Genomic DNA, 22606 nt, shown 5'->3' with positions numbered 1-22606 from the left:
GGGTGAGGGTTGCATGGACGTGTATGTGTGAGGGTGTTGAGGTGCACAAAGTAAAGCAACTAAAGTAACAACAGCATATACTCAACAACACCGGGGGCCTGTAGGGAAAAGCAGAGAGAGACAGAGAGGAGCAGAGCGGCTTTAAATAGGTGCAGGGCACCAGACCCAGGTGCCCTGAGTTACTGCAATCAAGGCTGGACACAGTACAGCCACACCCTCTCCAGATGAACCCACAGGGGCATCACACCATCCATAATATCATTGAATCATAACCCAATTCCCAATTCCCAATATCACTAATCGATTTCTCTCATGCAAGCAGCTATGTTGAAAGATGCTCGAGTAAGAGTCGAACCCAAGTATTGAGCAAGAATTTGGCCCATACCCCAATTGTGCACCCAGAATCTTGGAGTTTCTAAAAGACTCAAAAGATATTTGCAAATGTGCTGGAGGGTAAAATAAATGTGGGCTGGGTGTGTGTTTGTGTTTGTATGCATAGGGAGGTTAGCTTCCAAGGACTTCTGCTAAGTTTTTGAATGATTGACTTTCCTCAAAAACACACAAACCTTTGGCAAGATGTGCATGGGCATATGTTGCTTTGTTTTTTGAACATCACGCTGAGTGTATGTGTGTATGTTTATATGTGTGTGCAGTTGTGATTGTATATGTGCAGTACAGGTAAACACAAATACATGTAAATGTCACAAAGCAGCATGTGCCTGAGCTGTTGCCTTTCCACCCACTCCCTCCTCTCGCTTTACATGCTGCGATGTGTGAGTGTGCGTGTGTCAGTAGCAGATGTTCATGAAATCTGCCCCTCCTGCCAGTGGGCAGCCTTAATCACTTACAAACCAGCGTGCACACAGGATGTTGTGATTTAGCCATTTATTTTGGCAAAGTTTTGCAGATGTTTGTGCACGCAGGCGGTTAAAATACAGCCTGAATACACTCCGTACATTCAGGACAAAGCAACAGGTTGATAACGTATAATCATCTACTTTCTGTATGCCATCATTTAGTTGAACCTATAACGGTGAGATGAGCAATAACTCAGCTCATCTCAGCTTTAAAATCTCTGGCGATGTTGGAGAGAAAGAGTGTTGTGTGTGTGTGTGATATGGTTAAATCAATATCAGGCGTGAATATACATTGTTATTAATTAAGCTTTCCCATAGCTTGGTTATTATTATTTACCAATACATTTATTTTAAATTGATTAATGCAATATTTTCATATGGTCATGATATGACTCAACTGAAAGTTGATACATGTAACTGTTAAGTGATTGTTTTGTGTGTGTGAGTGTGAAGTGGAGCAGGTGGAGTGGTGTTTGACACTGTTTAGGATCCTGCTGGTTTCCTTGTTAACAATGGTTCTGGATTCTTGACATTCAGGCTGCAGAAAACACAGATGACTGGAGTTCACTGCTTTTGATACTTAAATCAAGAAAAAAACTTCAAAACCTGACACACTTGAACATAGTAACCAACAATAATAGCTGAGATAGAAAAATAATATCCCTTCCAGTGGCAGCTCTATGAGGGAAAACACTTCAGTAATGAGAGAGGTCAAATAAGAAAAACAATGTCAAGTTCAGCTTCACACAAGAATACAAAGCATACAGCAAGTGTTAACTAGAGTGCTAATACAGCTTGTTGCTCAGTCTGATAGATTTACATTTCTCTTGTGATAGGCTGGTGGCAGAGTTATCTGCAGGAACTCATCCATTCTTTCTTCTATTATAGATTGGTTTTCATAAATCACTTTCAGAAGGTTTTTTTCTAACCAATTAGATCCTCCATTCTGTTAAAAGGATACAAAAAACTTGTCATGTCACTATTGTTGGTGACCAGTTTAACTTGATAAGGTCAATTATCTCTGGATAATTTAAACAGATCGAGCAGCATTTATTTCAGTTACAGGTGAATATCGCTTTTCAAACGCACAGTTCCATAACATCATTATTTCTTACCTTTATATGTTGACAAAGGTAATATTTAATTGTTATATATTAAACTGAGGTTTTTGCATAACCAATTCTACACTGGATAAACTATTTAGTTTATGTCCAGAAATGGGAAGCTTCTTTTGATTATACATTTTGGTAAGAAAGAAAATTGTGTGTAGTCCAAGTGGAAGAAGACATGTCCACATCCGGCCTGTTGATGTGCATTGTACTTTCACTGGCGCCTAACAGTGTAAATGACTACGAGAAGCCATTATATAGCTTTTATGTCTGAGAGCTTCTCTGCCGGTCTCGCATATCCTCACAGTTGCGGAGTTGCAGTAAAGTGTAGTTTTCACATTATTCCAAAGCTAAACTGTCACAAAGATACAGTGAAATGTCAAAAATAGATGATAACAGAAATATGTTAGCCTTGCCAACCCCCAGCTACAAAAACAGTTTAAGATTGTTTTATCTAAGCTAGAATTGACCACAATCACACCACTGTAACACAACCCTGCTGATGAACAAAGCTCAAATAATGGCAAACCCCAAGCAAACAAAGGAATATTCTTTAAGGATGTTTTGACCTAATGTCTTTAGGGCTCTGTTGATAAGAGAGAAGTGACTGCCGGCTCAGTGGGGAACATAACCTCCAATCTGATCCCTGTGGCTTCAGGGCCAGAGCCAAGCAGAGATGGGTGGGTGTGGATGGGGGAAGGAGGAGGGGTCACACCGGGTGACAGCAAAATCGGTCCTGTCTCAGGGCGAGCCACCTGCTTCCCTCAGCCCACTGGTTCTATCCTTTCCTCATATCAAATCATCCTGCTTCCCTATGAAATATCAAAATGGACAACCTGAAACAGTATAAGGAATTTACTTTAGGAACTCCCTACTTTCTGTCGTACAAAGATCCACATCTCCACAACTTTTTGCCTGAAATTTAGTTTTTAAAGGTCACCTTTTATGCAAAATCCACTTTGATTCTCTCTTTTTGTCCTGATCCATTTATATAAAAACCTGTCTGAAAATGAGCTGATCAGATTTTGGCCACTTAGTGATGTCATAATGTTTGTTTGGGTTGTTTAACCATTAGCCAATAACCAACCAAGGTAACCCCCCCCCACCTTATCACCTGAATCTCCTCCTAGAGCACCATTGTGTTCTTTTTAACTAGGGATGCTCCGATCGATTGGCCGCCGATCGATATCGGCTGATATTCACTCTCTGCCGATCGATCGGTGCTCTCTATAAAGGCAGATCAGGAGAGCCGATCACATGACGTAAAATACATGACACTTTTCTCTGTGCACGGCAAAACAAGCTCGCCAAAATGGCTTCACCAGTCTGGCAGTATTTTAAGGTGTCCGAAAATTACAATAAAATAGCGGTATGCAACGTGTGTGAAGCAGACATCCTGCAGCTCCACCCGCTGTGACGGACCGGTGAGCGGAGCGAAACACACACTAAGAGATAGACCTAACACACTTAGCTATTTGATCTACCTCTGGAACAAGCTAAACTAGTTATAAATATATTTATTCTTCACTGTCAGGTCACTCATTACTGGATCAGTGAGCTGCATGAGATACTGACGGGCTATCAGGGGAGGGAGAGAGGAAAAGAGAGAGGCTCCCGTTATTTCTCCCGTGTTATTATCCAAAGTTAATGTAAACTTGAATAATGTTTCATTTGAATGTAATAATTATGGTGGTTGTTGTTTGTGGAAGCGCCAGTGAATGAGCCCCATTAACTGAGTTTTAAACATCACTTTAAATGGAAGATCCCCATAGGCCCCGCCCACTCGATCGGATCGGCGATCGGTATCGGCCCCAAAATTGGCGATCGGAGCATCCCTATTTTTAACCAAATATCTCTCAGAGGGGCGTGGGGAGTGGCTCCTTATTTTCATCTAAAGCAACAGACACAGAATCAGCACTTTTGAAACAGGGCTGAAACAGAGGGGATTATGGGACGCTACAATGGGTGATCTGTTTGGTATTTCGAGCCAAACACTCAGAGACATGTTTTGTATATAACTGAGAACTATAATGTATTGATGTATTTGATTTGAGTATAATAGGGGACCTTTAAGGCACAAGGACATGAGAAGGAGGAAGGGATATAAGAGAAAGAGGGGAGAAGAGAGCCTGGATAAAGAGAAAGTCATAAATAGAACAGAAGTAGAGACGAATGAAACCAAGTTGTTAAAATGAGGAATCCAAACAGTGCAAATTGTCGGTGTTAAACCAACATACAAGGTGAGAACACTTTTGAGAATGTGTTGAGAGAGAAAGGAAAAGAGATGTCTGCACCGTTGATGGTTGTCTGCTCTCTATATGTGATTGTGCATGTTTTCTTAGAAGCTCTCCTTGCCGGCATGTGATAGGCCAACGATCTGTGGTGTGCGTCGTTTGAGCTGCCGCACACGCACACACACACACACACATACATACATACATACATACATACATACATACATACATACATACATACATATACACACTGAAATATGGGAAAAGGGTGATTTTTGAATCTATAAGAAATTCATTGTTGGCTTATAGCGGTGTGCTGCTGTTAAAGGTTTAAAGGTCCCATGTCATGCTTTTCCGGTTATTAGCCGTCCCCTTGTGTGTTATGTAGCTTTTTATGCATGTAAACGGTCTGCAGAGTCACAAACCCTCAAAGTACACGCTGTAGCGAGTAAAACTCTAACACAGAAAAGACCTGTCTGTGCTGCCCCAGAACGCCTCGTTGGAGATTTCTCTTTTTCCATTGTTTGCTTCCTGGGTTCTGTGACGTGTGAAATGGACCAATCCGCGGAGCACCTCACACACCAGGTTCCCTTGGCTAACTAACAGGGAGTCCCCAATTGACTTGCATAGAACTCCCTGAACGCTGGTAATAGACGAGTTGGGATCGTGGAGAAATGCTCTCCGCAGACCCATTCTCACAGCGTTATAAACCTTTTTCTTACTCAATATCAAGCCACACTTATTGTTTTTACTTCGGCTGTGAGTGTTTGTGTGTGCTCAGGATGAGTTTCGCTGTGTTTCGCTGTATCGCCGACCCGGAAACCTGTCCGCTCCTCGCAGCAGCAGCGGCGAGCAGCAACGAGCCTCGCAACGTCCCGACCAATCAGAGCACACTGGGCTCACAGGGAGGGGGGGGGGCAGGAGCTCCAACAAGCCGTTTAGGACAGAGAGTGAATACCTGGTGAATACACATACTGTACAGAGATGCTGTATGAGAAACCAATGTGATTTTGGAAAATTGCACAATTTAAATCTATTCTAGTAGACCTCAACAATGGAAATATGATCAGTAGAAATGGCCATGCCATGGGACCTTTAAGATATTTTATGAGATTGAGTGCTAGTATTTACGACAACATTTTCATTTCCTGCTTGATTCCATTAGACGGTTTTCATCACAATGGGTTTGACATGAAATCTATATTCACGGTGGACTTTTGTTTGTATTAATGCATCATCAAATATAGAAATCAGGGTTTTGTAGATGAATATCAAAGGTGTTTGTGTACCTCATCACACACTAAAGCAGCTTATACTTCCAATTCAAGTACAGGGCCACTAAAAGCTAGTATATCTTCTCAATAAATGTGAAACAACTGGGTTATTGTAATCCTAATAATTTTAAACCATACAGCAGTGTGTGTGGGAGTAGTTTTTTGCTTTCTGGCAGATGTGGGCTTCATCATCTGTTCTCTCTCAATAGCACATATAACACTCTATGTGTAGGTCAAGGACGCGGTTACAGCTGGTAAGGAGGCCATGCAGAGTGTTTGTCCTCTAATCCCTCTATCCTCTCTCTCTCACACACACATAAATGATGGCTCCCTGTTTCTTCTTCCCCCAGTGGCCCTGTTTGTGTTTGTAAGCCATCTGATACTGCAGGACATAAGAAGAGAGCTAATAGCTAATAATATTTAAAAACGTGTCTATTCCAGACTGATTAGAAATGTTATAATAAAAAATGACACTGAGGATGTCAGTGCAATCACATTTTGTTCTGTCATCAGTGATGACACAACAAAATGCATTGATTGCACTGACATTTTAAATATGATTAGCTATTTAAAGACAGTTTCAGATAACGCACACTTAGCCTAATCCTCTAGTCTACACTATCTCTGCCTATGAGCTCCATCTTACCAGGTGTCAGGTGCCGGCCTGCTATCACATTCCTCATCATGTTCATCCTCTCAGGGCAGTTTTGTACACCAACATGTGGGTGTGTGTATGTGTGTGCAGAAATCCGCCCTGGGCTTGAGGCTGGTGCTGGGGTACTGACTGGTCTTGCTAAAATTGTCAGCTTCAAAAGGCGTTCAAACACGCAGAGGGCATAGCACAGCATGGAACAGAACAACACACTTATATATTACAGAACAGCTTGACATAGAGGAACATACTGTAGGACAGGAAATGGCTTGTCCAGCTGCTTCTGCCCACATACATATGGGGCAGGTATCTTTTTTAAATGAAATGATGATTAAAGTCAAGGTTTATGGTAACTGTATCCATCTCTGTTAAGAGCCATTTAGCTGGATTTCCCTCAAATATTAAATCAGTGTTTTATGATTTGCATTGTGTGTTTGCAGTTTACATTACGAGCGTTTGCTCACACCGTCTATTTACGGAGCCCAGTGGCTGCTTTAGAGCACTTGTGAGCGTCGCTTAGCTATTACGGCAGTGTTAATTAGGAAGCTGTTGAAATAGCGTAGCGGGCATCTCAATGAATCGGCGTGCAGCATCGCAGAACAGCATGAAGGGATGTAGTGAAAGTGAAAGATCATTAAAACATGGAAGGTAAAAGGTAATGGTGTGAAACTGTTATCATACATAAATAAAACTGTGCAGCAAGGTATGCTCATCTGGTAAATTGTGTGGCTGAGATGAAGAGCAGGACTCCTAAAAATAGTCTTTGAGTGTCTTGTAATGGGCCAGTGCTCTCACAAACTTTCAGCTGGATTTAAGTATAGAATAGCACAGGGACGAGTGATAAAGCGCCACCAGAGAGACAATGAACTCTGAGTGGCCTAATTCAACCCGGGCTGACTGTCTCAAAGTACTCTGCAATGTCAGTGTCTGTATCCTGTGCAGTATAAACAATAACTGATTAAGTGGGGAAAAAAGCTGGAGGCAATTTCTTTGTTTCTTTTTCTTCACTTTATACCAATGCGTCTTCCTTCAGTATTTCTTGCATGTCGGAAATTAGATTTTCTTTCGGTCTGTTACCTTTTATGTCAGAATTGTAATTAATACAGGTGTAAAGCTCTGAACCTCCGGAAATCAGTGCATTTGATACACTTACATTAAGAAAATAGAAATGAAGCATGTAACAGCGGAAAAGGCAGATATAAAAAGAAGAAAGGGCGCTTTAGTTGGCAATTGTAGTTCAAAACCACTTTGCTTAAATCCCTACACATTTGGGACAGGCTTGCTTTGGTCTAAATAGTTTAATCCTATTTTAGTCTTATTGCATTTGCCTTGTTGTTAAATTGTCTCCATCCCTAATAGCAAAAGTGTGTGTTTGCTTTGTAATGTTTGTAAAGACCCTTAACACTCACTTGGGGAAAAACTATAATCTTCTAAATCGTTGTTTAACTGTCATTAATTCCTTAAAGTCTCTCTTCTTAAAACTATTCTAACCTACTTTATTTCTGCCATATCTATTGGTTGAAACATTCTGACTGCACAGGAATATTTTACCACTTGTTTTTCAAGAGACTATGGTAAAGAGTGATCTCAGCTACAGACCAATAATGTTTTAAAATTAAGATTTGTATTTCGGTGTTTTGATTTCAGGCGGTTTCTTTTCATTCTCTCCTTAGATGAATCTACTTCCACCCTTGTAGCAAGATAGTTGTTCTGAAGCAAAATCAAAAACGGAACACCTCTTTTCTGTTTTTTCTCTCCCTCTCTCTCTGCACCTCTCAGCGATTGCAGCTCGCCCTGCGCTGATTTACAGAGCGGGCGAGTTTGACCCTCTGCGTGGGCTGCCTTGCATGGCCTACACTGATATGGAACATGCCTGCTCACTTTGTTCAAGAGTGGGCTGGTGAATGATGGTGTTTAGAGAGATAGAAAAAGCGAAACATTTACAAATAAGAAAAAAATGTTTTCCCTTTCTTTTTGTATTTGTAGAAATGATGTGATTAGTTTGATGTCAAACTTTCATTCACTCTGGTGAAAGGTGATCAATGCATCACCATGAGTGCATCCTAACTACAATGCAACAGTGTGTCCTTTGAATTTAAATGATACAACGTTATCCCACGGTAGCTTATGGTGAATCAAAGTTCAGGATGTGGGCATCATTAGCTGAGGATACAAAACAGTCATATCCTCTTCAATAATAATAAGTTCACATTTTATTTTATTCACATTTAGGCCCATTTGTAAACCCAATTTATTTGCTCTGAACCAGTTCTTTAAAATGACAATCATTCCCATTTATTTATTCAATTTCAAAACTTGAATAGACTGGATGCAGCATAATGGAACCAAAAGTGCAATCAGAGAATGCAGACCTCCGCTAAGGCCATGCCCATGAGCACTTATCGCAGTGTGTTTGTGTGTGCGTGCGTGTGTGTGTGTGTGTGTGTGTGTGCTTATGCCTGAAACGGTGATCATTCTGACCATGCATAGACGCCTGGCAACGCACATTGTAATATGATTTTTACATTATCCCTCCTTGGTTTTACTGATGTTTTGGTAAAACAGCAGCAAGTAAATGTAACAGTTCAAATGATGAGCCGTACTGAAGTTTTAAAAAACTAAACTCACATAATTAAAGTTCATTAAGATGAAGTTATTTGAACATGTAGAGAGAACGCTGCTACACTTAAAAAGTAAACAAAATAGCGGTAGGAAGTGCTTTATTGTGTTAAAGTGGTGTTTGTGAAGAGATCAACTGCTTTTGCTTTTTTCCAGTTAAGGTAAATGAGAAACACAGTGGTGTGTGGTGAGCAGAGGGGTGACTAGCTGAATCACATTGAAATAAAAGTTGAACATGTGCTCTTTGGTGGATTATTTATTTATCAAAACAAATACCTTGACTTATTGCTGAACATAAAAAGTAGTCTGAAGAAGGAAAGTAAGTAGGGACAGAGTGTCTCCACATCACACAGACATGATTATGGTGAATTTAGCGTGTGTGCTCCCCCTCTGAAGGATAAAACAGTTTGAATGTCCTGCCTTTGGTGCATCTTACTGCTGTAGTCTGGCTATTACATGGTGTCTCTGTAGGCCATTAACAATCATTTCTTTATACTGAAGTGACCCTTCCAGGTCCACAAAGTTTAGACTGTTTCTTGCGTCTTGTTTTAGCGCTGGAGTTTTTGATAGATGTTTTTGTTTTGTAACTCATTGCTTAGTCCTTGCGCCTACACTCACTGTGCTCCTGTTACATCTGGAACTGTTGGACAGGTTTTTACTGTAAAGGGATTCACAAGGTTGCTTATATCACAGGAGCATATATTTGTATACAAAAAACACTTTGTGCTGTCAGTTACTTATGTGCAGTAGAGTGAGAGAGAATGTGAGGATCTCTTGCTGAGCTGTCTTCAGGATCGTGGACAACGCTTATTAAAAGACGAAAAATCAGGAGGCGGAAAGCTTTTCATCTTAAAATTACACTTTAAAAAAAAAACATAATTACTGGTTAGAGACAGATGATTGCCATTGGGGAAGTCACCGATCAAAGAGTTTTCTCAAGTGAAGAAAAATAAGGTTTCATCATTGAGATGAGGAAAAATCTTTTTTATAAAATGTACCTAAGCTTAATATAAATTGGCACAGGAATATTTGCATACTGATACAAATATTGAAAACAGTTGGTTAGTTTATAATAATTGTCTTGTTGTTAAAAGTTGTACTGATGAGACTCATGAGATATTCTGACTTATCTCCTGACTCAATACAGAGTGGTATGTGCTGATGATTTTTAAATGCACATTTTCTTCACATATAAATGCTAATTTATTTAACTGATAAACAGGTTACTTGATGAACTGCAGATTACCTAACAATTTAGAATAATCACATACAATTACCGTTAGGTGGTGAAGATAGAACCCCAACTAGTCTTATCTGTAAATCTGTCATTTAAATATGTAATTTGAAGACATGACTTTGGTCATTTGTCACTATTCTTGACTAATTAAAAAATGTTTTGATAACCATTGTACACTTTTGTACACGTTTTTGAATTTTTCCAGTGATTTATTGATCTCTAAGCTCAAGTCTTGTGTTTCTCTCTTTCTGTCTCTTTCCAGGAAGTCCATGAGATCCTGAAAGAATATGAGCTGAAGTACTGCTTTGTGGACCGCAACAAGGGCACAGGTAAAACTCACACACAAACACATACACGCTTGTACTACTATACTTGTGAGGACCCTTATGATTAATTCCCTAACCCTTTAACCTTTGCAACCAAATGCCTAACAGTACACTAACCTTAATGCTAACCCTAACACCCCTTTGAAGCATAGAGGACCAGCATGTTAAATATCTAACTGGTCCTCACGATGATAGAAATACAAGTATACACACATGTTCAGATGATCTTGTAAACCAAAGCCTAAATATACAGCTATGTCATATCTGTCATCACACGTATGTATTTATAGTTACATGGAAACTAGTTTGGTAGTGATCTAAGTGTGAGGCATGGCTAAAGCACTTGTTTAACATACTGTAGAAATAGTGGAGGGGTCAATCTGGTGGAGGGACAGATACTTTGACTCGAGTGTCTGTTTCATAATTCATTCAGTACAGTTTCACATTTTCTGCTAAATATACATTCTGAAGTATCTGTTTTTAGCACAGATATGGTGATAATGTAACATATGTAGGTTTAGGATAACAGGACTTTGGACTGTCAGTTACACATATAATAAACTATGCTGCTGGTTTAGGAGGGATGTTTTTACATATCAATACTAAGTAAGTCTAACGAGAAAGGCTGTAGTATTCTATACAGATGAAAAGCGCCTTAAGGCAAATTTGTGATGTTGGAGTATAAAAATGGACTTGACGTGATTCACTTGACTTCTACAAATACTTTATGGCTTTTCTATTATTTAGTTATTACTATACTACTATTATCGAGTAACAAACTCCTGTTTGTGGTTGATTGCATGATGAGGGATATGAGCGTTAGTGGACTAGCATGTGGAGTCAGTGATTGGTTCAGTGTGTGTGGTTTAAAACAAAGAAAAAACGTTTTACAAAGCATTTGATTGGCATCTTGTGCTTCAGTTAAAATGGACTCAAATCAAATAGTTGAATCTGCTTTCAAAACAAATGCAATTTGTCATATTTACAAGTACACTTTTGCACAGACACACACATATAGTAAATGTAATCTTTACCACTATTTATTTAAGTTATGTCTTAGCACTATGCTGTAGTTGCCACATGTTGCATATAGTTTGAATCCTTAAGCAAAAATCACATAAAAGTGACCATCTTATTTTAAATTACTTGAGTTTTCCTCATTCTCCTTACCTCCTGAGTACATTTGGTCCTCATGAGTCTTGAATTACAAGAAGACACACACACACACACACACACACACACACACACACACACACACACACACCCCCCCCCCCCCCCCTGCCTCTGGAGTGTGTCCCTTTCCAGGGAAATCTTAAATATTGTCTATATTTAGTCCGTGCAGTCAGCCAAGCACCTGAAACATAATGCTTTTAGAAAGCAGAGAGATTTACAGCTGAGATATCAAAGCACCAGTCTGTCAAACAGGTTAATGGGTTTTAGGAGCAAATGAGAGCATGATGAAACACAGGTCCTCATCAGACTGGCAGGCATGTTACTTTAATAATGAGCCCCGCTGGGGTAGCGTGTTGGGCTCCGATGTGCTGAGGTGGGATGAGTGGGATCAGAATCCAGCGTCCCGGACATCAAAGGTTTGGGAAAGAAAGTACAAATATTCCTCCCTTACTCATAGTGATGGGACCACATTGGTTCCCTCTTATTTAATGCTCTTCATGTCTCTCTTTGGGGCAAAGGGACTACAGGGACACTCTGAATATCACAGAGAGAAGCAGCAACACAGAGAGCGTCATGTTCCAAAAGCTTGCTTTTTAAGCTGAAGTGCCAGAAAAAGAATTCATTCAGTAAAGTAAATCCTTTTCTCCTTCTTTTAAAGTAATGACTTTCAACTTTTAGGGATACAGTTGGGAACAACCGTGTAGCAGTAACGTCCGTCACTATGGCATGATCAGCCATTGTGTAGTGATAGAAAACATGTGAGAGAGAGAGAGTTGGAGGTGACAGAATTTTTTTTTTAAAGAGATGGTGCAACATTGTGGAACAAACCTTCGAGTTTCTGACTCCAACTCAAATATGGATATCTACGTTATAATTTAAAAACAAATTCAACATTTTTGAATGTCTTTTTTTACTGTAGGCTTGATTTCAAGCCTCTGCTTTGCGCTTTGTGTGTGTGTGTCTGTGCTGGTGGATTGAATAGTTTCTTGATCCGGTATAAACAACGCACTGCTGTGTCGCCTTTTACCTTATCACAAACAGATCAGACGACCTCTATCCAAACCTTAACATCTACTGTGAATTATCCGAGGGGTGGTTGGTGGTGTGTGTGTGTGTGTGTGTGATGTGTGGTGTGTGGGTGTGTGGTGTGTGTGTGTGTGTGTGTGGTGTGTGTGTGTGTGTGTGATGTGTGTGTGTGCTGTGTGTGTGGTGTGTGTGTGTGTGTGTGTGTGTGTGGTGTGTGTGTGTGTGTGTGTGTGTGTGGTGTGTGTGTGTGTGGTGTGTGTGTGTGTGTGTGTGTGTGTGTGTGTGTGTGTGTGTGTGTGTGTGTGTGTGTGTGTGTGTGTGTGGTGTGTGTGTGTGTGTGTGTGTGATGTGTGTGTGTGTGTGTGTGTGTGTGTGTGTGTGTGTGTGTGTGTGTGTGTGATGTGTGTGTGTGGTGTGGTGTGTGTGTGTGTGTGTGTGTGTGTGTGTGTGTGTGTGTGTGTGTGTGTGTGTGTGTGTGTGTGTGTGTGGTGTGTGTGTGTGTGTGTGTGTGTGTGTTTGGCGGTAAACTTGAACTTGCTCACCAGCGGATCATTTTTCATGGCAGCTGGATAACATCACCCAGACCAAGTGTTTACAGTCTGACTCACTCTCTCCTTCCTCCCTCTCTCTGTCTCTTTCACTTTTTCTGCCTTTTAAAGTCTTACAGCTTCAAAATCAAGATGGTTGTGTTTCTTTCTGTCCGTACCACCATGCACCGAAGCCCTCTGTGAAACGGTTTTAAGTGAATGAGCCTAAAGTGATAACAACTTCAGAATTGAAAGCTCTTAAAGTCCAGACTCTCAGATGTTTTTGGGAACCCTAGTTGTACAGTATGTATATTTTCCATTGTTTATCAAAGGAAAGAATGCCAATATTTTAAATGGAGATCCATAGTCTCATACAGAATCAGACATATTGTTATGACTATTTCCACTTGAGTGAGGACACTAACTCGGCAGTAATTTCAATCCTCTGAAACATGGAAAATGTAATTATGGCAAAAGTAATGGAAAGTTGTAAGCTCAACTTGGTTAGCATTTAGCAATGGCCAATTAATTACATTTTGGAGCAGATCCCAGCCCGGTGGGGGATACAGAAATGATGTTTTAACTTCTAACTTTAAGCTGTCCGAGTGCCATTCTAGCTGAAAATGCTCCGTCATGTTTTGTTTATTTCTGAAATTATGATTTAGTGTTCGTTTCCGTACTTTCATGTCTTTGAGGCTTCGCTTCAGTTGTTGTTTCTTTAGCTGTGAAGCAGAAAATGTCTCCTCAGATTCACAACATTGCATTAGAGGCTTAGAAATATACTCATCCCTGTTGTTGATAAAGCGTACAGCATTACAGGAATTAACACAAAATCTATTACTTGATTTTTACAGAAACAGGAATTAAATGATGATTATTCTCTTAGTATGTAACAATAACATATCCCATGAGTCATTATTGTTGAATGCTACCAAAATATCCATTGTTTTATGTGTTTTATTCCTTCTCATTGTAGCTTTTGTGCTCTTCTTTTTCCTGTTCCTTCTGAAACACCTTATTATCCCTGACAAAATATCCTCATTTATTTTTCTGTAAATAAGATCAGAAACTCAGATGTACTGAAATATGAAAAGAAACTTGCAAGACTTTGTAAAGGGGGAAATACAATACAATAAACACTAGCTTAACATAAGCTATCTGGCAGTGGTGAGAAAGAGTTGTTGATATAAGACATTGCCTTTGGGCAGGGTTCAAGCAGAGAAAGGTTAGCCCAGTACGTTTTTTGTGAAGAAAGGAAGCTAACCATGAAGTGACTTTAGCTCAGTGTATCAGCAGGAGGTGAGAACGAGAGACTAGTGTGAACAGAGGAAGTTAGATCAATTTCAGCTCGTATTGTTGCTGAGCTCTCACCAGAGAATTAGCCAACAGTTGGCTTTAGCCCGGCTAAGTAATCTATTCATCTATTTTGCAGGACGTAGCTGACTTTATTGCAATTTGTTCAGCTTGAACAAGCGACAGAAACAAAAGGTCACCAGGTTCACTCGCACTTCCCGCAAGGTTGATTATAAAATATTAACCGTATACGTTACATTTTTTATGAGGTGGAATTATTTGCCTGCAAATCATGCAGCATGTTCGATCATCTTCCATGAAATTCAAACTGTGCTCAATAACCCCAAAATGTGTTTTACAGGGTCTTTTGTTAATAGAGAAAAGATTAAGCTTTATTGCATATTTCATATCCTAATACTCACAAAAGAAGCTGTGTTTTGTCATTGAGAGGCAGAACATAGCTGTGATCAGTCAAATTAGCATAGAATATTAAAATGGTTCCATATTGGTTTTAAATATCTTGTTGTTATCTTTCTATGGGCTGTGTAATAAACGCACATTGAACATTTTCATTCAAAGGAATTAAAAATGTTCCTCTGTGACCTTTGTGGAAATAATTTTGATTAAAATGTTTCTGTGTCATCAGATAAATACAATTTCTGTAATGTCTCAAAGTTGATGAGATTAATAGTTTATTAGAGGACTTTGGTTTCAACATGGAAATATTGTTTATTTTCTTTGGATATTTATAGATGATTTATTTTCAATTATATTGTCGGTAATACAGACATTTTAATACGCTGGTCATCGGGCTCATTTTGGCACACGTATGTAAAAAATGATAAATGAAACAACTAGCTGATATATAAAATAGCTAAAGCCATGTTTCCCCCGGGCAAGAGGAAACGGCTACATTGTTTTATTGTGTTTAATTATTTTATAATTGGTATAAAATGCACACATATTCCCTGAGCTGAGTGTATCACATATGGAGACCCAAAGACACAGTCAAGCATGCACCAGACTCAAAAATATTCTGAATGCTCAGCGAGATAGTCACTCGGGAGTTTCAGTATCTCTGTTTGTTAGGCAATGTCTGTTTGTGTTTACTTGGGAGTTTTTATAGAAAATGTGACCAAGCTGGTGAAGATCAGGAAATGTTGGAGCTGTATTCAATGCCTTCCAGTGGGCAAACTAGGCTACGTCGTTTTTTTAAACTGCATTTAACACATTTTTGAACTTTTTGATCAACATTATGCCAATACAGATATTACCATGATGCTATATTTCAGCTAATTAGTTAGCCTCTGCAATGAATGATCTTCACAATAATTACAAATACTGTTCTATTGCACAAAACATTGGAGAATACACAAGAGATAATGTAGCCAATAGCATCATTTTTATTGACCTGCTCTGTCTACCCCTAGTTTGTAATGCTGGCTGTTTGCTATGGATTTGTAGTATATAAGTCTGACCAAACATAACCCTGATGACAACACTTTGACGTCATCAGGGGTATTTTCAGAGACTCCAGAGCCGTAGAACTGCTTTCACAGGGCAAGTAGTGCAAACAATGATGAGGCTTTTCCTTAGGTTGTATGAAACTGACTTCTCCTGGAATTTACAGCAGGTGTACAATTACACCAAAGATAATCCCGTGTGGGGAAGCATTAGAAATTGACCATGATTTTGCTCTTGGTACAATATCTTGCTGCTGTTCCTTTGATTTACTCTCCTGGGTGTGCCGAAAGATATTGCCATGATAAACTGTCATTCTCTCTAGGTCTTATCATCCTCTGGGGTGTTTTTCTTACTGTTTGTGTGGTTACCGGTTAGTGGACCCTCTCCTGGCTCGTCTCCGTCCTCTGCTCTGATTGAAACGTGCTGCTCGGAACAGCTTTGGCATGCATCTGCACCTCATGACCATATGAGTTCACTGAGCCGGCCTCCACCGTTGGACTTATTAGGTCATACTGACGGGAGTGTTTATGTGTCCTGCAGTGCACATATTTGTGTTAATGTGTGTGTTTAACCGTGTCCTGCTGTGTGTGTGTGTGTTTGAGTAGTCGACTCTGTGTTTCCATTTGCGGCTTTGCTTCGGGCTGTTGCTTCAGCTCCTAGGCTAATGATGATTTTCCTTAAACACCCACCCTCCGCACACTCACACACAAGAGCACCTCTGCTCTTCTTGAGCTCTTTTCTTCTAGCCAACATGTCCCCTAAAAAATTAACAAATTCTCTCCGCATCCTTTTGATCTATGCCTCCTTCCCACATCTTACTGCCTCCAGGCCTATCAATCCCTCATGCCCTTTCCTCTTTCCTACCTTGCGTCTTTTCCTTACCATTAGCAAATGCAAGGCACTTTACCAGCAGCTTGTTAGTTGGCCCCTGGCCCACGTTCAAAAAGTTAAGCATCCATCATTATCTGCCTCCGTGCTCACATTACTTTGTAGTGAGAATGTAGTGAGCGCTGAATAGATTCTCATTATCAGAGCAGATTCTGTGTTGGCTGCACATTTGGTGTGTTCAGGCTCCAGCTCTATTGATGTGTGATTTAAAATTTCGGCTTTCCAAATTTTTCAACCCTGCAGCCAAAATCCTCAAATAAATGTTGCTGTTTCACAGTCAATTTGATTGTAATACTTGGATACCTCTCTTAGTTTTTACAGAGCAAGCCAGACAAGATTTGTATGCACATTCATATCCTAATGAGTTTAAATAATTTATTTCTCATTATCAGATTCTATCTCATCAGTTCAGTGGCCTTATGCAGCGATACGTGTCATCAATCAATTTTAATCAATTCATTATTATTTATGATCCCAAACTCCCTTGAACACTCCAAACTCACATAAGCTAATACATTTAGCTTATGTGAGTTTGGAGTGTTCTCAAATGCAGGTCAGAAAGACAGTTGACCTTTAAGCAAACTTTACCTTTTGACTACAGAATATCAAAGAAGTTTGAAATAAATTGAAACCTCAGCCATAGAGTGAGACAGGCAGACAGATAAACACGCACACAGCATGTGTAGATGTGTACAATTACACATGAACCCACAGACGGGCAGATTAAAGCTGTCTGCTAGCCTGTGAGGAATATGCAGGCTTCAATCCATCCCACCGGCCATGTTGTCCGAGCCGCTTCCACTTGACGCCCCCTGTCCCAACCGAGCACTAGTCCAGAGGTATGTGTACTCATTTGGCAGTGCTGCGGAACCAGGGATCTGGGAATATAATAGCAGGGTTTATCCTGGGAATCCCAGCCTTTCAATGGAGGCCATTGTGTTTGCCGCTGCACTGTCCAGTAATGAAGACTACACATGCTGGCAAAAGGTGTGTGTGTGTGTGTGTGTGTGTGTGTGTGTGTGTGTGTGTGTGTGTGTGTGTGTGTGTGTGTGTGTGTGTGTGTGTGTGTGTGTGTGTGTGTGTGTGTGTGTGTGTGTGTGTGTGTGTGTGTGTGTGTGTGTGTGTGTGTGTGTGTGTGTGTGTGGTGTGTGTGTGTGTGTGTGTGTGTGTGTGTGTGTGTGTGTGTGTGTGTGTGTGTGTGTGTGTGTGTGTGTGTGTGTGTGTGTGTGTGTGTGTGTGTGTGTGTGTGTGTGTGTGTGTGTGTGTGTGTGTGTGTGTGTGTGTGTGTGTGTGTGTGTGTGTGTGTGTGTGTGTGTGTGTGTGTGTGTGTGTGTGTGTGTGTGTGTGTGTGTGTGTGTGTGTGTGTGTGTGTCACAAGCTGAGGGACAAGTAAGGTTTCTATTGTCCTGCATCACTTGTACTGTTTGCATTGGGACTTTGTCATGAACATTCTTTGTTTACTTTTCATTACTGTCTTGGTGTTTTACATCAGTAAGATATTTTTCTCCCATTATTTGTTTTACCCCTCTGTACAAGGATACATGTTTTCGTCTTTGGGTTGCTGTCAGTTTGTGTTTTTCTCACGTTAGGACACTGTTGAATGCAGAGTTGATTAGTTTGGGTGTCGGTTTGGAAGGTTGGATTGAGTTTACAAAGCAGAATGTGGAAGGTCATGATCAGATAACAGGTTGTGGTTCACTGCCTTGGGGTTACTGCAAATGTTGTAAAACCTTTAACTAATTGTATGCAGCAATACTAGGGTTGGAGATTGAATGTGGATTCTAAATGGAACAATTCAGAATTGTAATCAAGCAAACACTGATAGCTACCTTATAAACAATGTCTTCGTTTGGCTCTTACTCTTGGATAATTTACTAACTTTTATTACAGTTTAATAATGTTAGTTTCTAATGTAAAACATAGCATGTTCCTTCTTGGTTATTCATTTGGTGTAATTTATTTTGTGAACATCCATAATGTTGTTTTGTAGCTATAAAGCTGAAGAAAATTTAACGGGAATTCATTTGGAAGATTTTTGAGCACTGAAATGCTCGCACATTAGGAATCAGTTTTCAAATTGGGACAATAATATGTGTGTACTGTATGTGTGTTGTTTTTGCAGGGACTACACAATACTCTTATATGTTTTTAAATGTTTTTTTGTCCATCTTCCTTCCTTAAAGGGGACCTATCATGCAAAATACACTTTTTGATGTCTTTTATACATAAATATGTGTCTCCGGTGTGCAGTGGCGAGCCGTGACTTTTATACCTAGGCCCTCTAACCCCCACCCCTTCCCTCGAAAAAGAAAAAAAAAATAGTTATTACGTCACAGCGTATACTTTCAATGAAAGCGACCCTCCACCACACAAAACAACACCTGTAAATAACCCAATTTGTGTTCTTTGAAATTGAAAAGGATATTGCATTGTGTTTGTTACTTTCGTTGCAGTTGTATATATGTCTTAAGTGTAATTTGGCTTGGCTTCCTATTTTATATGGACATGCTTTTATTTTGAAGGTGAGTTTACGCTGTTGACCCACCCATTTAGAGGGAAGATATGATTGGTCAATTGTACTGTCATTTGACATTACTCTCTCGTTCAGTTACTATAGCGGGCCCTCTGTGAATTCACAGCTGGACCACCAATCAGCTCCTATCTTCACAGTAACTCGCGAGACGAGCTTCTTTCATTTAACCCTTCACATTCAAACAGAAACTGAATAGGCATATTCGAAGGATTTATTTCTTTGGAAATGTTATTTTAAATACAATTAAATCAAGTTATTTTGGTAAAACTAATGAAAAATATAACAAATATATATATTTTTTAATGTTTTTAAATATTATTTTGTAGAATATTTTAGGCCCTCAGAGAGTGACGGCTCGCCACTGCCGGTGTGTCGGGGAACTCACGCAGTGTCATAAAATAAAACCCTCTCTCTTTTCCTCCGTACCCAAATCTCTAAAAACGGGGGTACAACGGAGCTGATCCAGATTTGCGTCCGATATGACGTAATATCGGAAATGTGGACCCACGGCCCTATCAGAAACGTTGCTATCAGAAACAATGCCCGACTGTTTTGGACGTAATATGGTCGGTGTTTACATTAGCATCGCTAACACTCAGAGCTAACCTGTACTGCACAGAGCATGTGTGTGAAGAAGCTGGATATAAAAAGGAACTCACCTTGTGGTATAACCGGCAAGAGAGAAAGCCTTTGAGCTCCATACTGTTTCAGAAATAATCCTTGATAATCCATGATATGGCGTTTCATCACGGCAGTATTTAGTTTAGACAGTAGCTGCCGGGTCCCCCTCCTTTTTTCATCACGGCAGTATTTAGTTTAGACAGTAGTTGCCGGGTCCCCCTCCTTTTTTATTTGTTATCCATTTTTTATTTTTTTAAGCTTTATACCCAAAATCAGCACTTTTGAAACAGGAAGTGAAATAAAGGGATATGAGGCATGGCTAGAATGGGTGATCTGTTTGGTATTTTGAGCAAAACACTTCATAGACATGTTTTTAATATATCTGAGACCGATGCTATTGCCTAAAAATAGCATGATAGGTGCACTTTAAGTAACAGCAGCCTGATACGTCTAATTGCTTCCCTGGAAAGCAACCTATCACTACTCTCTCTACTCTCTCTCTCTCTCTCTGTCTGTCTGTCTGTCTGTCTGTCTGTCTGTCTGTCTGGCTGTCTGTCTGTCTGTCTGTCTGTCTGTCTGTCTGTCTGTCTGTTCCTCTTCTCTTTTCTCCCCCTCTCTCTCTTTCTGTTCCTCTTTTCTTTTCTCTCTCTCGGTCATCTTCTGTCCATATGTCTCCTTCTGAATCACTAAATGTAAATCGGCACAGGCCATGCAAATGTGATGCGGCTGTTATCTTTGATCACACGCACACACGCTTTCACACGCTTTTAAAAAAAAAAACTCATGTTTGACGCCATGAAAGGAGAAGTTGATGATGATGATGTTGATAAAGATGAGGATGATGCGTGATTTCCTTTGCCAGTTCTCACCAGAGCCATTGTTCCCTCATTACAAGGCTACTGTCGATAAAAAGACAACTCACATTCATTTCTGGTTTTGACAAATGTAGAAATGCGTAGCTGAGATGCACGCGTACATATTTGACATACGGGTTTTAGGGCTATGTGTTTTTGAACAGGACATTTTGTTCTTTGTGCATCATCCTTTATGTAATCCCTGTGACCCTAACTGCTGTTTATGTCTACTGTTCACAAATCGAAATTCTGGAGAGTGAGTTTTTTCCCCGTAACGTTTTGGCAGCGTACCATTTGTCAGCTTTAGCATGCTAGTCGGGTAAACTAAGCTCAATGTTCTCATGATTCAGGATGATGCCACTGGACACAAGGATCCCACATTTGTTGGGTAATTGCTTTCCTCCTGTTCATGTATGCAGTAGTGGCATAAAATGCAGAATTTAACTGCACAACAGCTGCCAGCCTACACAAGTGTCAGCAACACCTGTTATTCATGTTGAATTAACCATTGGTGGTCATGGCTGATGTTTTTTTCTTCTTTCGTCTTTAACAAATCATAACTACGTACTAAGACTTAAGACTAAGATCAATCTCTTGGAGTTCATTATTGCCTACAACCATTTTGCAATAATCACTGCATCCTAAAACTGAAGAATAATTGTGGCTTCTTTAATCTTCACACAACCAATGTCAGCTTGTACAAGGGCCTAGAGAGAGTGCAGTTGTGGTGTGTAAAGACTTTTGAAAATGTAAGCAAAATCTGAAGAAACTGCTGTAGAAAAAATGTAAACAACCTAAAAACAGCTTTTGAAAAATAAACACTTTTATAGATCCCTGTTCACAAATAATGTGCTTTAGGCATCTCTGAAATATGGAGGAATATGCACATATACTGTGTATTAACCCTCAAGATGTATACAGTATTCGAAGTTTGTGTCAGAAGTGTTTGTCTTATCTGTGATTCACACCAATGCACATAAAAAAGCCCTACACACATGGTTTCACTCTTCTGGGTGAACGCTTCTGTTGAAATCACGAGTGTACACAGAGATACACACATGTGGACACACACATATGTGTTAGTGACTGAGACTTCTGGTTCTCGAGTTATCAGGGCTCCCATGTGTCTATCTTTAAGGAGCACACAAATGCACATTATAGATAAGAAGAACTTCTGAGAACCGGCTGACCACAAAAAGAGACACTAAAACTAGTCTGAAGTTAGGTGTTCCTTTAAAAAAAAAAAAAGGGGAAGTTAAGGTATTGCTAGAAGCAGTTTTGAATATTCATATTTTTCAGTGTTTACTTCCTCTTTTTTTGTGCGGGGAAGAAAAAGATATCAAATAAGCTGTATTTTAAATTAAGCATTTTTTCGGAGTAATTTGTTTCAATACTTTGAATTTTTGAATTTAAAGGTGAATACATTATCAATTTGATATTTCAAAAGCCTTTGGGGTTTAATTAACTTTTATAGTGTATGCAGTTTCTGAGAAAACAGAACCTTTTGTGTTATACTCGTGTTCAGTCAAGTGTGAGACATAACAGGTGCATGGTTTTACTAATGTGACTGAGAAAATAACATTAAAACCCATTTGAGCGTGGCCTTAATTTTAATATTGTTGAATCTGCCCATAATTTTCCTAAAAAAATCAAATAACGGTTTTGTCAATAAGAATTAAAAAAGGTGAAAAATGCCCATAAGTATGAAATCTAAAGTCACATCTAAAAGTGTTACTCAATGCTGACAGATGTTTGTGTAAGGTTTTACCTGCACTAAGTGACCCATATAGTTTTGCTTGCTCTGTTTGCAAGGTTTGATTAAATAAGATTAGATCTAAGGTATTTGGTGAGACTGTAGTTCAAATGTAGTTTTATCTTTTACTTGAGACTTGTGAGAAAGACGGTGGGAGGGCAGAAAG

The 22606-nt window shown here is 39.7% G+C and overlaps 1 protein-coding gene across 2 annotated transcripts in view; it reads left to right on the top strand.

The window, feature by feature from the left end:
- raver2 (ribonucleoprotein, PTB-binding 2) overlaps positions 1-22606 on the top strand; it is a 70370-nt gene that overhangs the window by 3806 nt on the left and 43958 nt on the right. Inside the window, exon 2 of one of the 2 annotated variants that reach the window (XM_034146236.1) lies at positions 10245-10311. In XM_034146236.1, coding sequence (XP_034002127.1) covers positions 10245-10311 — 67 coding nt within the window. Of the gene's footprint in view, positions 1-10244; positions 10312-22606 lie in introns of those variants that run through there. The other variant, XM_034146235.1, reaches the window with a different exon arrangement.

Source organism: Trematomus bernacchii, unplaced genomic scaffold (assembly GCF_902827165.1).
Source record: "Trematomus bernacchii unplaced genomic scaffold, fTreBer1.1, whole genome shotgun sequence".
Taxonomy (NCBI): Eukaryota; Metazoa; Chordata; class Actinopteri; order Perciformes; family Nototheniidae; genus Trematomus; species Trematomus bernacchii.
The sequence above is the reverse complement of the archived record's forward strand: the minus strand, read 5'-3'. Positions and strand labels throughout refer to the sequence as shown.